Below are 14,686 nucleotides of genomic sequence, written 5' to 3'. Positions count from 1 at the left end.
AGCAAAATATATTTTAATAAGACTGAAAACGGTCATAGATGGATAAGTGTAAATAAAAATTAATAAAATTATGTTCATACAAATACAGACAATAATATAACAAAAGGATATACACAACTTTTCTGTTTGATTGGGTAAATCAGTCAGTCAGTCAATTAGTGAGAGGGAGAAAATGATACTTATTATAAAGATGCTACGGAACTAAAAATTCATATGTACATATAAATTATATTTGTACTATATATCAAATAAAAAAATATGTTTACAAAAAAGTGATTTTAATATACAGCAGAAAGGCAAATTTAATTTGTAAGATAAATATAACATAACTAGTTTTACTAACTATAGAATTAATAATAATTGATAATTTAATATATTTTAAGCAGTTTGTACTGAAATAATTCATAAAATATGTAGATTTAAACTTTAACGAGAAAATATTTTTTTAGAATCAAGTCTGATTGGTGAATAAAGTTAGAATTCAATAAATTCAACGCGCGCTAAAAACCAACGGCTGGTCAAAAGCTAACGTTTATCAGTTCATAATTAAAACCCAACACAGTATGGGCATTAAATAATATGGAATGTTCAAGACAGAAAAGCCTGAAATCTAGGTATCTTAACTCCTTAAGGAATATGCCAATGAATTGATTTACATTTATGAAGTTATTAAAATCTATACAAAAGACCTTATTTCACAATTTCGACTTGATCCTATTTTAAGTTATTTCTAAAAATAAGCTACAAAGTAAATATTACAATATTGTAAAATGTTTAAGGCAATTTCTGTATGTAAAGTGTTACAATAGTTTCTTATATTATTTTTTAAAACTGTTTTTAACTACTAGAAAAATCTTACCTAATTTTACAAAAATTATCTTTATATTCATAGATTATATTCATCAAGAAATTAGAAATTACGATTTGTAGAGAATAAATGTGCTAAGAAAAAAATATTTTGATTAATTTCCTAATTATTTATTGCATTTATTAATTAAATTTGTAAATGTTGATTTTTTAGTAATACAATTTTCCGTATTTGTTTGTTGTAGAAAAATCAGGAACAAGCATAAGTTTCCTTAAAAATTAAACACATATTTTTGAACAGAAAATGTATATATTAAGCAGATCCAAGTGGAATGATTCCTTCAAAATAAACCGCGCTCATGCTGAAGAGAACACTCCAGTACATCAGGTGGAAGGTCAGGAAGATTATGGGGAAAATTAATCTGAAAATGAAACGTTGTTAAAAAATATTTTCAATAGAGTAAATAATACTCATGAATACAAAATATGAATTACAAACATAAAAATGGCGCACATTTGGTAAGAAAAAAAAAACATTTGTCTCTCTCCAATTTAGTTGCGTGCACAGGTTTTTAACAGGGACAGTGACATTTACATAGTTTAGAGATTCATTAAGAAAAGCAAATGTACAGAAATTAAAGTTTATTAGAAATAAATTGCATAATTTTACACTTTTTCTAATTTTTAGAGTGAAGATGATTAAAGTCTCTCTACAGATTATAACGACATATGATAGAATAGCCAATGAAAGGCCAGTTTACACTGTAATTGACCTATGGTAAAATTTATGCTGGTCTCTCATTGTATATTCTAACATATGACGTCATAATCTGTGGAGGGACTTTAATCATCTTCTTCAGAGCGTGTGACTTTTTAAAATGATACCCCTTGGTTATATTAGTTAGGTGAATAAGTGGTGTATCTTTAACTAGCGGCTGTGCCCTAGCATCTAGGGGCTCTGTATTTGAATGGATATAAAAGGGAAGAAAAATGGCCTAAAACCGTCCCAAAACCTAAATCAAAAAGTAAAATAGTCTAAGACCATACAAGACCACCTACTTGCAGCCTCCCGAAAATGTAAACTCAATCGTTTCAGGAGTGATTAAAATCTTAGGTTATAATAAAAAAAACTTTACTACTTTATTCAATACTTTATTAATAGGATGATTAAAATTTGCTCATCAGCTTTATCGTTCTTGTTAAGATTTTAAACTTAAATTTTGTTCATTCAAATTTTACAATTTTTTCTACTTTAAAGTTATAAAAAGTTTGTATTGCCTGTAACCAAAATCTTTTATTACTTTTTTTCTTAAAAACAAACTTTTTAGCTTTCATGCATATTAAGTTTAGTAACGAAGTTATTCTTAAAATATAAATGACTATAAACTAAATGATTTAATGACCCAACAGTAATAATGTCAAAAATACTATTTTGTTAATTTACTCAAAAATAATTATTTTTATTTAAATAATTAACTTAAAATTGATTCTTGTTTTTAGTAGCGAAGCCCGCCCGTCTGTCCGTCCGTCCGTCCGTCTGTCCGTCCGTCTGTCCGTCCGTCTGTCCGTCCGTCTGTCCGTCCGTCCGTCCGTCCGTAATTAATGAATTGGGGAAAACATTCACATGATTAAGGACCACAATTAACATCAATGGCGGTCGGACTGCTTTTTAGCAGGTTTTAGGCTATTTTTTTATATTTTCCAAATTTTCCCCATATCTTTGGTGTTTATGGTCCGATTTTCAAAAATTTTTCAGTTAAAGACATCAAAATTAAATTTCCCGTCATTTGAAGAAAACAACAATGACGGTCAGACTGCCTTTTTGCAGGTTTTTGGCTATTTTTATATTTTTCACATTTTTCCCCATATCTTTGGTGTTTATGGTCCAATTTTCGAAATTTTTTCAGTTAAAGATATCAAAATTAAATTTCCTGTCGTTTGAAGAAAACAACAATGACAGTCAGACTGCCTTTTTGCAGGTTTTTGGCTATTTTTATATTTTTCACATATTTACCCATATCTTTGGTGTTTATAATCCAATTTTTATATATTTTTCAGTTAAAGATATTAAAATTAAATTTCTGGAGTTTTAAGAAAAGAAACAATGGCGGCCAAACTGCCTTTTAGCAGGTTTTTGGCTATTTTTATATATTGATATATTTCCCCATATCTTTGGCATTTTCCGTCCAATTTTAAAACTTTTTTGCATTAACAGTTTCAAAATATTTTTTCCCATTGTTATGTGCATCTAGGATGTAATTTACTTTAACCATCTTCATCATACAAAATAAAACAAGGTTTCATGTTTATTTTCTCCAACAAATCTATTCTTGATTTTAATAAATACACTTTAAATCTACTTGTACATATTCCCATCCACAATTTTTGTGCTTCGCTACTTATGGATGTTGTCATCCTTGCAGGGTTCGGAAGCCGCGCTATCAGCCGCGCGGCTGCGGCTGACGTGGCTGAGGCTTATAGTTATGGAAGTGGCTGAGGCTGAGAGTGGCTTAGGCTTAGTGCGGCTGAGAGTGGCTGCGGCTGAATGCGGCTGAGGCTTAATAAGAATTGGGGTGGCTGAGGCTTACAGTGGCTGAATTGGAATTTTGTGGCTGAGGCTTCGAGCGGCTGAGGCTTACAGTGGCTGAGGGTGGCTGAGGCTTACAGTGGCTGAAGGATTTGTGGCTGAGGCTGCGGCTTACTGAAAGCTGCGCGGCTCAGAGCGGCTGCGGCTTACAGTGGCTGATTGGAAAATTAAGCCGCGCGGCTGAGTGAGGCTGAGGCTGAGAGTGGCTGATAACATAATTAAGCCTCGCGGCTGATTCTGAGGCTGCGGCTTACTGAAAGCTGCGCGGCTGAGGCTGTGGCTGAATTAAATTCAGCCGCGCAGCTGAATGCGGCTGCGGCTGAATACAATATTAAGCCTTGCGGCTGATCTTATGGCTGATTATAAAATAAGCTTTGCAGCTGAGGCTTCGGCTAAATTAAATTTTTAAAATGCATTCTAGGACATTTTTTGGAGAGTTGAGGGTGGTTAGGGGTTGTGAGAATAGGAGTGGAGGGAAGAGGGGGGAGGACAGCAGGATTTTTTCAAATCTTTGATTCAGAATTAGTACCCAAATTTTATACTGGTACCCAAAGTTTTATACTGGTACCCAAAGTTTATTCTGGTACCCAAAGTTTTATTCTAGTACCCAAAGTTTTATACTGGTACCCAAAATTATATACTAGTACTCAAATTTTATTCTGGTACCAAAAGTTTTATTCTAGTACCCAAAGTTTTATACTGGTACTCAAAGTTTTATACTGGTACCCAAAGTTTTAGTCTGGTACCCAAAGCTTTATAATGGTACCCAAAGTTTTAGACTAGTACTCAAATTTTATTCTGGTACCCAAAGTTTTATACTGGTACCAAAAGTTATATACTAGAACACAAAGTTTTATACTGGTACCCAAATTTTACTGGTAACCAAAGTTTTATACTGGTACACAAAGTTTTATACTGGTACCCAAAGTTTTATACTGGTACCCAAAATTTTATACTTGTACCCAAAGTTTTATTCTGGTACCAAAAGTTTTATACTGGTACCCAAAGTTTTATACTGGTACCCAAAATTTTATACTGGTACCCAAAGTTTTATTCTGGTACCCAAAGTTTTATACTGGTACCCAAAGTTTTATACTGGTACCCAAAATTATATACTAGTACTCAAATTTTATTCTGGTACCCAAAGTTTTATTCTAGTACCCAAAGTTTTATACTAGTACTCAAAGTTTTATACTGGTACCCAAAGTTTTAGTCTGGTACCCAAAGTTTTTATACATGTACCCAAAGTTTTAGACTAGTACTCAAATTTTATTCTGGTACCCAAAGTTTTATACTGGTACCAAAAGTTTTATACTAGAACCCAAAGTTTTATACTGGTACCCAAAGTTTTATACTGGTACTCAAAGTTTTTTACTGGTACCCAAAGTTTTAGTCTGGTACCCAAAGTTTTATACAGGTACCCAAAGTTTTAGACTAGTACTCAAATTTTATTCTGGTACCCAAAGTTTTATAATGGTACCAAAAGTTTTATACTAGAACCCAAAGTTTTATACTGGTACCCAAAGTTTCATACTGGTACTCAAAGTTTTATACTGGTACCCAAAGTTTTAGTCTGGTACCCAAAGTTTTTATACAGGTACCCAAAGTTTTAGACTAGTACTCAAAATTTTATTCTGGTACCCAAAGTTTTATACTGGTACCCAAAGTTTTATACTGGTACCCAAATTTTACTGGTAACCAAAGTTTTATACTGTTACTCAAAGTTTTATACTGGTACCCAAAGTTTTATACTGGTAGCCAAAATTTTATACTGGTACCCAAAGTTTTATTCTAGTACCCAAAGTTTTATACTAGTACCCAAAGCTTTATACTGGTACCCATGACAAATATAATGACGCAGAATGTAATGCAAAGCCGAGATTTGAACCTATCAACTCACAGACAACGAGCGGATACGCTACATGGTGAGCCACGGTCGAGAGCTTCTATGACACTAACTTAAGGTCCACTAATCCTGGATAACTTTCTTTTTCTATATTAGTTTAAGTAACACTTATCCAGCAACCAACTTTTTAATTGAACTACCTGCCTGAAAGTTCTAACTGTTCATGGTAATGAGTTGCGCCTGTTTGTGAGCCAAGGAATTCCTCCTATTCTAACTCACACCTGTAATAGCAGCAGTAGGAACCATTTAACGTCTTCAGTTATAACGCAGTGTCTGGCCAAGATTTGAACCTATTACCTTCCTGATGACAAGCAGATGCGCAACGTGTTGAATCCTGGATAACTCAGGGGAACTATTTCTTTACTTTTCTGTACAAGTTTGAGTAACACATATCCAGCAACCGACTTCTTTATTGAACTACCTGCCTGAAATTCCTATGGTAATGAGTTAGACCTGTTTATGAGCCAAGGAATTCCTCCAACTCTACCTTTTAATGTTGCACACCTGACAAAGCAGCAGTAGCGCCTTCAGTTATAACTCAGTGTATGGCAAGATTCGAACCTACTACCTCCCTGATGACAAGCAGATTTGCTTCATGTTGAGCCATTGTACGCAGGTTAAATTTGTCCTAAAAATAATTGTCTTTAAAAGGCTTATCATAAAAGGTACACTTGCAATAAGTGTATTTTTCATACAAACTTACCTCTTATGAAAAATGTTTTTTTTACAAACGTACTTTTTATTACTATTGTTCATGGGACAAGTATAATTTTTATGACAAATTTTTTATGTCACATAATCGTAATGACAAGTGTAATTATGAAGTTATGATAAAAAATACTGAACAATAGGTACTGGAAAAAGAAGAACTGAATTAAAATAATTTTGGGGGGGATAGGGTGATTTTTATTGGGTGGGGAGGGCCGGGGCGAGTAAATCCCATTTTTAGTTTTGAGGTGGAGTTTAATTTTTTTTCTAAGGCAATTTTTTTCTGGTAGTGTGATGGTACCCTCCCCCAAAATAGTTATAAACCTTCCCAGGACCTATGAGAAACTACCCTGAATAGGAGCACCATATCGGTTTAGTAGTTAGCGAGCTCCTGTAGTACAAACAGATAGACAGACAAACAAACAGACATCATAATACTTAATGATCTAAAAATAAGACAAATTTTCATTTTGAAATATTGAAGCTCTGATAGCTTTTTGGTACGGTAACAGCTTTGAACCATCTATCATCCGGGTTCGAATCCCAGAAGAAAAAAAAATTGGGAGGATGAAGGGTGACTTTTATTAATTTTTTTATGGGAAAAGAAGGGGGAGGGTTGGTTGAGCACCCACCAGTTTTAATTTTAGTTTTTAAAAAAATTAAAAAACTTGGAAAAAGGAATTTAAAAAGAGCATTCAATTAGTTCAGTAGTTATCGAATTCTTAATCTACAGACAAAATAACTCTCCATACTTTATACAAGGTTTTAAAAATAATCATATATAATTCTTAGTGAAATTGAACCGAAAACCTTTCTAACATATTATGGTGCACAACCCCTAGTCTATGGGTGTAAAGCAATTTTATATAAAAATTTAGTTAATAATAATACAAATAAAGTAAGTTTACTTAGAACAAATCTCCTCTAATCTTTTTTACACATTATATCCACCCATTAAATTTTTTTCAACTTGAGAGGAAAATAGCTATAAATGAGAGGAAACACCAAATAATTGTCTATTGTCCATTGCAGAATAAAAACTCTAATCACATTCAATTCTTGGTGGAATTGAACCAAAGCCTTTCCAACACAAGACTGTCACACTAACCCCTAGACCAAAGGTGAAAAGAAATTTTGAACAAAAATTTAGGTCTTAATATCACAATTATAATAAATTATTGGGTGCTAAATTTCGTAGGTATAACTATTATGTACATACTTTTAAAACCTGTTCTAATAAGTAATTAGTTAATGGATAAAGGATACTAGTGGCTGCGCCCCCAAAACCTCTAGGAATACTTAAGGGAAACGATAATAATCTATTTTGAGGGTCATCTTTTTTTGTGAGGGAAAAGATACATTTCCCCCAAAAAATTATAAACCTTCCCTGGACCAATAAGAAGCTTAATATTACCACTTAATATGATAGAACAAGGATGACAACATCCATAAGTAGCGAAGCACAAAATTTCGTGGATGGCTGACGGTCATTGTTGTTTTCTTCAAATGACGGGAAATTTAATTTTGATATCTTTAACTGAAAAAATTCTGAAAATCGATTAATAAACACCAAATATATGGGGGAAAATGTAAAAAATATAAAAATAGCCAAAAACCTGCAAAAAGGCAGTCTGACCGTCATTGTTGATTTCTTCAAATGACCGGAAACTTAATTTTGATATCTTTAACTTAAAAAATTTTGAAAATCGGTCCATAAACACCAAAGATATGGGGGAAAATGTAAAAATATAAAAATAGCCAAAAACCTGCAAAAAAGGTAGTCTTACTGTCATTGTAGGTTCTCCAAACAACGGAAAATTTAATTTGATATATCTAACTGAACAAATTTTGAAAATTGGACCATAAACACCAAAGATATGAGGAAAAATGTGGAAAATAAAAAAATAGCCAAAAACCTGCAAAAAGGTAGTCTGACCTTCATTGTTGTTTTCTTCAAACGATGGGAAATTTAATTTTGATATCTTTAACTGAAAAAAGTTTAAAAATCGGACCATAAACACCAAAGATATGGGGGAAAATGTAAAAAATATAAAAATAGCCAAAAACCTGCAAAAAGGTAGTCTGACCTTCATTGTTGTTTTCTTCAAACGATGGGAAATTTAATTTTGATATCTTTAACTGAAAAAAGTTTAAAAATCGGACCATAAACACCAAAGATATGGGGGAAAATGTAAAAAATATAAAAATAGCCAAAAACCTGCAAAAAGGCAGTCTGTCCGTCATTGTAGGTTCTCCAAACGACGGAAAATTTAATTTGATATATCTAACTGAACAAATTTTGAAAATTGGACCATAAACACCAAAGATATGAGGAAAAATGTGGAAAATAAAAAAATAGCCTAAAACCTGCTAAAAAGCAGTCCGATTGCCATTGATGTTTTATAGTAAATTGTGCTCCTTAATGATGGGAATGTTGTCAAAAATTTCAGCTTTCTATCTTTTATAGGAGCTGAGTAAATCCCATTTCCCCCATAGCGTTACGGACGGACTGACGGACTGACGGACAAAGTGAATTATAGAGTAGCTTCGCTACTAAAAAAAGTGGATATATTAAAAAAAAAAAGAAAATATGTTAATAAAATTATGAACCTCATTTATTGGCCAGTTCATTTATATATCCCATTAGAGGGGAGAGATGAATTAAAGGGGGTGTATGGGGGTTATTGTTATTCTAGCCAGCTGAGATTATTTCTTTATCAGAGTACATAAAAATATGGACAACATATATCGATTCATGTATTGCTTATAAATTCAGAAATTGTATAACATAATGATAAAGATAAAGAAACATTTTTTTTATAATAATTGCAGTTTCAAAAATAAAATTAATTTTAGTAGGCATCTTTGTAAAATAAACAAAATCGGATGATATGTGATAATCATTTAACTATTTCAATCTATCGAGTACTTAAAGATTATGAAGATAATATGGAGAGTATAGTTTTGTAAAGAAGTTGTATCAACTTTTTTGCTTTTTATTTAAGATAGCTAGCGGGTTCTTTCAGTAAGTAGTAGATGTAAAATTTTTCATAGAATTCAGATATGCAATCGGTTTTTTTGTAGACCTCTTATTTTTTAAGTAATTTAAGTTTTTTTAAAAAATAATTAAGTCGGTTTTAAGGTACTAAAACGCAACAAAATAAAAGAAGAAAATAGCCAGTATGAACAAAAATAGTAAGATCTTTAATTTGACACCTTACTTTTAAAATTCTGTTGAGTAATTGTTGAAAAAATCTATTTTTTTAACCTCGGTTTAATCAAAACATTAAACCTAAATATTTTCTCATACAGACATAAAAATATGGGTTCATATATACCATTAGAATGAAAAAAATAATATGAATCCATTCTAAGCAAAATTGAAAAAGTTTTAAAAAATTGTAATAAAAAATAGAAAAAATAAAAAGTTTATTTTAAGAATTGTAACTACTAAACTAGCCAATCACAAATCGCAAAAATTGACGAATCGGGAAGCTTAACCTATAAGATTAACCTATAGAATTGCCAGAAAAAAAGGAGAACGTTCATACAATATATACAATAGATACTACAATAAATATAGTGATATTAAAGAACATGTAAAGAATGAAAAATTATGAACAAATATGCATCAGTCTGTTTATAAACTTCAAAACAATGCAGTAAAAAATACATTATTGTTTCTTGTGTTTAGAAAATATCTGCTACATTGCATTGTCTTTTGTTTAGGTTTTGTTCAGGTTTGGTTCAAGCTAACCCTTTAAAGCCGAAAATTATGATTCTTAAAAACAACTTATTTTTTTTATTATAGTTTTATAAAACTTTTTCAATTTTGCTTAGAATAGATTTGTAATATTTTTCTGATTCTAAAGGTATATATGAACCCATGTTTTTATGTCTGTATGAGAAAATATTTAGGTTTTATGTTTTGATTAAACCGAGGTTAAAAAAATAGATTTTTTCAACAATTACTCAACAGAATTTTAAAAGTAAGGTGTCAAATTAAAGATCTTACTATTTTTGTTCATACTGGCTATTTTCTGAAAGAACTTACTGAAAGAACCGGCTAGCTATCTTAAATAAAAAGCAAAAAAGTTGATACAACTTCTTTACAAATTACTTTTTATTTATAAATATTTTTTTGCATATTATAAAGGACAATTTATTGCATTTTACAGACCTTTTTTTAACCAACTTTAAAAAGTAAAATACATCGCTGTTAATTTTTTTTGTTAGAAAACTATATTTAGGATAATTTTGGTTCAAAATATACACACACACACACACCCTTACCCCCTCCCCAAATCTTAATTTAATTAATTATTTTCATTAATTTAAAAGTACTATGAAAAATGAAATATGTATATGTATAAATCTATTTTTTTGCATAACTTTTTCAGTGTCTCTCATATCAACCACAAAGTATTAAATACATTCAAAATTGAAGAAATATCTAAGTAGGAGAAGCTAAATTATATAGAACATTTATTGCGTACCTAAACGGAAAAATAATAGAGAAGCTACGATATAACTTGAGTATCACAAAAGTCGATTGCCCCCTGTGAGGTTTGAACTCAAGGTCCCTGGTTTACGAGACGAGTGCTCTACCATTGAGATAAAGGGGCCACTTAAGAACAAAGAAAAAAATTTAAGATAATACAAATCCACAGAGAATATAAAGTAAAAAAAATTTGTATCTTTTAAAAACAATAAAATTAGGCAAACGTCAGTAGGGCAGTTACCCTATACATAGTATTCAAAAATATTCATAAGTATCAACATTTAAAAACGCATTGCTCCAGGTGAAACTCGAACTTATAACCTTGGCATAACAGTTTAAAAGAACCGTGCGCTAACCGATTGCGCCACTGGAGCTCTTACATTACAGGTTCAAACTTTTTGTAGCTCTTCGAAATGGTGGTTTCTATGTTGTAATTAAAAAAAAAAACTTAAAATATAATTTTTTTAAAGAATATAAAAAAATTTAATAGGATAACATTTTTTAAAAATAAATTTTAAAATTTTTTTTTTGGGGTATGGAAATGTCTGACCCCCACCCCAAAATTAGCTCAAAACCACCCAATGACCATATATATATTTTCTGTGGAGGACAACCTTGTCAGTTCAGTGGTTACTGAGATCTTAAGCTTCAGACAGACAAAATAATATGAAAATTAAGCCCCGCGGCTGAATTGACGGCTGAGGCTTGTACTTGCACCTGCGGCTGCGGCTGGGGCTTAAAAATATCTCAGCCGCGCGGCTGCTTCAAAGCTGCGGCTGAATTAAAAAACTTAAGCTGCGGCTGAGGCTGCGGCTTACAAATATCAAGCCGCGCGGCTGCGGCTGAGGCATAATCAAAACTTTGCGGCTGCGGCTGAGGCTTTCTTGAAGCCGCGCGGCTGAGTGCGGCTGCGGCTTCAAATTATTAACAGCCGCGCGGCTGAGTGTGGCTGAGGCTTCCCCAACTATAAGGCGCGCGGCTGATTCTGGCTGAGGCTTAGAGGGGCATTGGCTTAATGAGGCTTAGTGCGGCTGAGGCTTAATGTGGCTGAATTGGAGTTTTGTGGCTGTGGCTTACAGTGGCTGAGGCTTACAGTGGCTGAATGCGGCTGAGGCTTACAGTGACTTATGTTTTCTTTAAGCCGCGCGGCTGCGACTAAGGCTGAGGCTTATTAGGTGGCTGAGAAAGCCGCGCGGCTGATTTTGAGGCTTCTCGTAAGCCGCGCGGCTGATGGTGGCTGAGGCTGAGGCTGCGGCTTCCGAACCCTGCATCCTTGTTTATATTCTCTCTATTTTGTCTCCAAATTTTTCCTTATTTGAAGTACAGTTTTATTACAATAAAAGAATCATTTAAAAATGATAAATTATTGTATAAAAGCATAATTATTTAAATTAGAACTTCCAAATTCCAATATTAGCAGCAAACTTTTTATCTGTATTACAAAGAAGAACAATGTTTGTCTATCCGTCCGGACAAAGCTTAAAATCTCACTAACTCTTGTTCATTGGGCTCTGTTTTTCAGAAAAAAATATGACTTCTTATCTGGGGGTTGGGAATACAATGCCAAAACATTTTTTTTAATTGACAAAGGGATAATACCTGAGAAAATATAGGGGCATTTTCAGGGGCGATTTACAAAAGTTTATTGTTTTAAAGTTTTAATTGAATTAGTTAGTGATTTTTTTTGAAACTTTCAATTGGTCCTGATGTAGTTTAAGGGCATTTTTCTTTTAACTTTTATTTTGAAAAGAAAAAATGATATCACCGAACAACTTACCAATCAATATTTAAAAAGAGTAGACTCGCTTCTGAAAATTGAATTTTAATTTATAAATTTATTCATTAGCTTAAAGTATAGAATTGAAAAATGAAGCTTTATTTTGGCACAAATCTCTCTTATGCCAATAGTTTTATATCCGTTATTATGGCACAGAAACAACAGACAAAATTACATTACTCTAAAATGTAATACATTAAATAGTTATTAAATAAAATGACTTGAAATTGGATCCGAAAATTTTGACAATCCCTTTACGATTTTTGACCCACCCTTTCAAAATCAAAAGGTTGTGAGCTTTTTGGAGGTTGTATGTATTGCAGACAACAAGAGGGGTGTAGTTTTAGTGTGAGAGGGGTGGTTACACAACAGATCCCTAGTTGTCAACCCTAACACTCAAAAGACGTGAATTGGAAAATTGATGCGCGAAGCGCGCAAATTTCTATCAACTCCAATAATTTTGACGGAGGGATTGTACACCCACATTACGCAAACCTTTTTTTAGATATTCAAGTGTTGAATACAAACGATAGAGACCTGGCGAATGTACATTTCTCCTCCAACCCCAAAAGAAAATAATATTCAATTAACAAACAAAAAGAAAATGTTGATTTTTTTGCGCTGTGCGCCACATATAACAGAAACAAGAACTAACTGCTCATGGATTGCCTATCATCTTAACCGTCATATCATAAATATTGTAATGGATCTTTAAAATTTTAAAATTGTGTCATTAAACCTTGTGTAGTTTGATTAATATTGCAATATATGCAGATACTATATTCAGATAAACTAAAAAAATAGAAATAAACTTTAGGCAATATTACATAATTCCAGAATCTACCGTTAAATTTGTTGGCAACTCCAACACTGCAATTTATTGTGCAAATTTTCTAATCTATGTGTCTGATCAATTCCTATTTTGGCTTAGTGATAACTTAATAAGTGCTTTGCTTGATGTCTTATTTACATTTTTGCTCAGTTTTAAATTCAATGTTTGCATGTTAACAAGAAAGATAACTTTCAGAGGTTAATTTTAGGATTATTGATTTTGAATTACATTTCTTTAAAGAAAAAGCATTTTTTAACAATTATAAGGCATTGACAAATCTTTCGAAAATGTTCTAGTTTATTTAAGGATGCCCGTTTGTGTGTTTTAAAACTAATCGATCATGTAAAGAAAACGAAGTTGTTTCTAAAAAGTTGTTGTGAAAAGATGAATAGTTTCTGAAGGGTAATACACGTAGTAAAACATAATATTATTCAAATTTATGCTTCTAAATTAAAATTGTGCCAATATCTGTTTATCATTATAATATCTAAGCATTTGATACTTTTAGAACAATTTTTCCGGAAGTATGATTTTACAGTCTAATGATTATCAAGAGCGAAGCAACTTTATAATTTGTGTTCATTGCTAATCTATTTCACTTATGGTTCACCAATTCGTATTTATCGCGTATTTTAAGAACCAATCAGACAAACAAACAAAATGGTAAAGTAAAATCAAGATGAGACGCTTAAAAGCAAAAATTATAAGAAAACTTGTAGCTAACGAAATAAAAACCATATCTATACTACAAAGTAGCTTGATGTCTGTCGGTCCGTCTGTCATTCCGTCTGTACGTCTGTCCCTTTAGATATCGGTAACCACTGAACCGATCGGATTCTACTCTTCAGGGACTATACATACTGGTACTGTGGTTTGAGGTTATTTTCTTGGTGGATGGGACACTACCCCCCCCCCAAAAAAAAAAAATCCCCCTAATTTTTTTCTAAAAATCGAAAATAGTGGGGGCTGGGGCGAAGCCGCTAGTAAATACATAAAGGAACAAAGTAGATAAAGATATATTAATACATTATGTTAATTTATTTTCTCAAGTCCGAATGGTTTGTACTAGAGGGGTTTATAAAGAAAACTAGAAGCTAACGTAAAAAATATATAAATATTAATGTACTTGTTCTTGTTTTAAATAAAAATTCACACTGTTATAAATATTAGTTATTAACGCAATCATGCAAAATATCATATAATTAAATTCAAAGCATAATCTATTATGGCTTTTTGATGCATCCCTCTATATTTAATATGTATCGCGGTTGGTTTTACACTTTCAAGTCAAGTTATATGCAATAAATCATATCGAGGCCGCAGTCGCTGCCGATTTATCTAATTTGCAAAAAAGCCCAAAAAGATTAAATAAGAAACATTCTTTGCTAACCAGCTGCTTAATTTGTGTTTAAGCCGCCGCTAATCCGGCCTTTCAATTAAATCACAAATGCCTTTTCCCCAGCATTTGTAGTAGAAATATGTATAATACATCTTCACCGCAGCTGTAAAATGGCGGCTTAACTTGAATGAAATCTTTAATTTACATTAGACAAATCTACTATAAAAAT

At 32.2% G+C, this 14,686-nt stretch overlaps 1 protein-coding gene across 1 annotated transcript in view; it reads right to left on the bottom strand.

The window, feature by feature from the left end:
* Positions 1–216: 216 nt before the first annotated feature.
* The window catches only part of LOC145314797 (gamma-aminobutyric acid receptor subunit beta-like), a 30,627-nt gene continuing 16,157 nt past the window's right edge, over positions 217–14,686 (bottom strand). Inside the window, exon 15 of the mRNA XM_080154876.1 lies at positions 217–1,229. Coding sequence (XP_080011002.1) covers positions 1,121–1,229 — 109 coding nt within the window. The 3' untranslated portion in view covers positions 217–1,120. The remainder of the gene's footprint in view (positions 1,230–14,686) is intronic.

The sequence above is a fragment of the Acartia tonsa genome, chromosome 3 (genome assembly GCF_053477335.1).
Source record: "Acartia tonsa isolate MP-2025a chromosome 3, ASM5347733v1, whole genome shotgun sequence".
Lineage (NCBI taxonomy): Eukaryota > Metazoa > Arthropoda > Copepoda > Calanoida > Acartiidae > Acartia > Acartia tonsa.
This window is presented reverse-complemented; position numbering and strand designations above follow the sequence as displayed.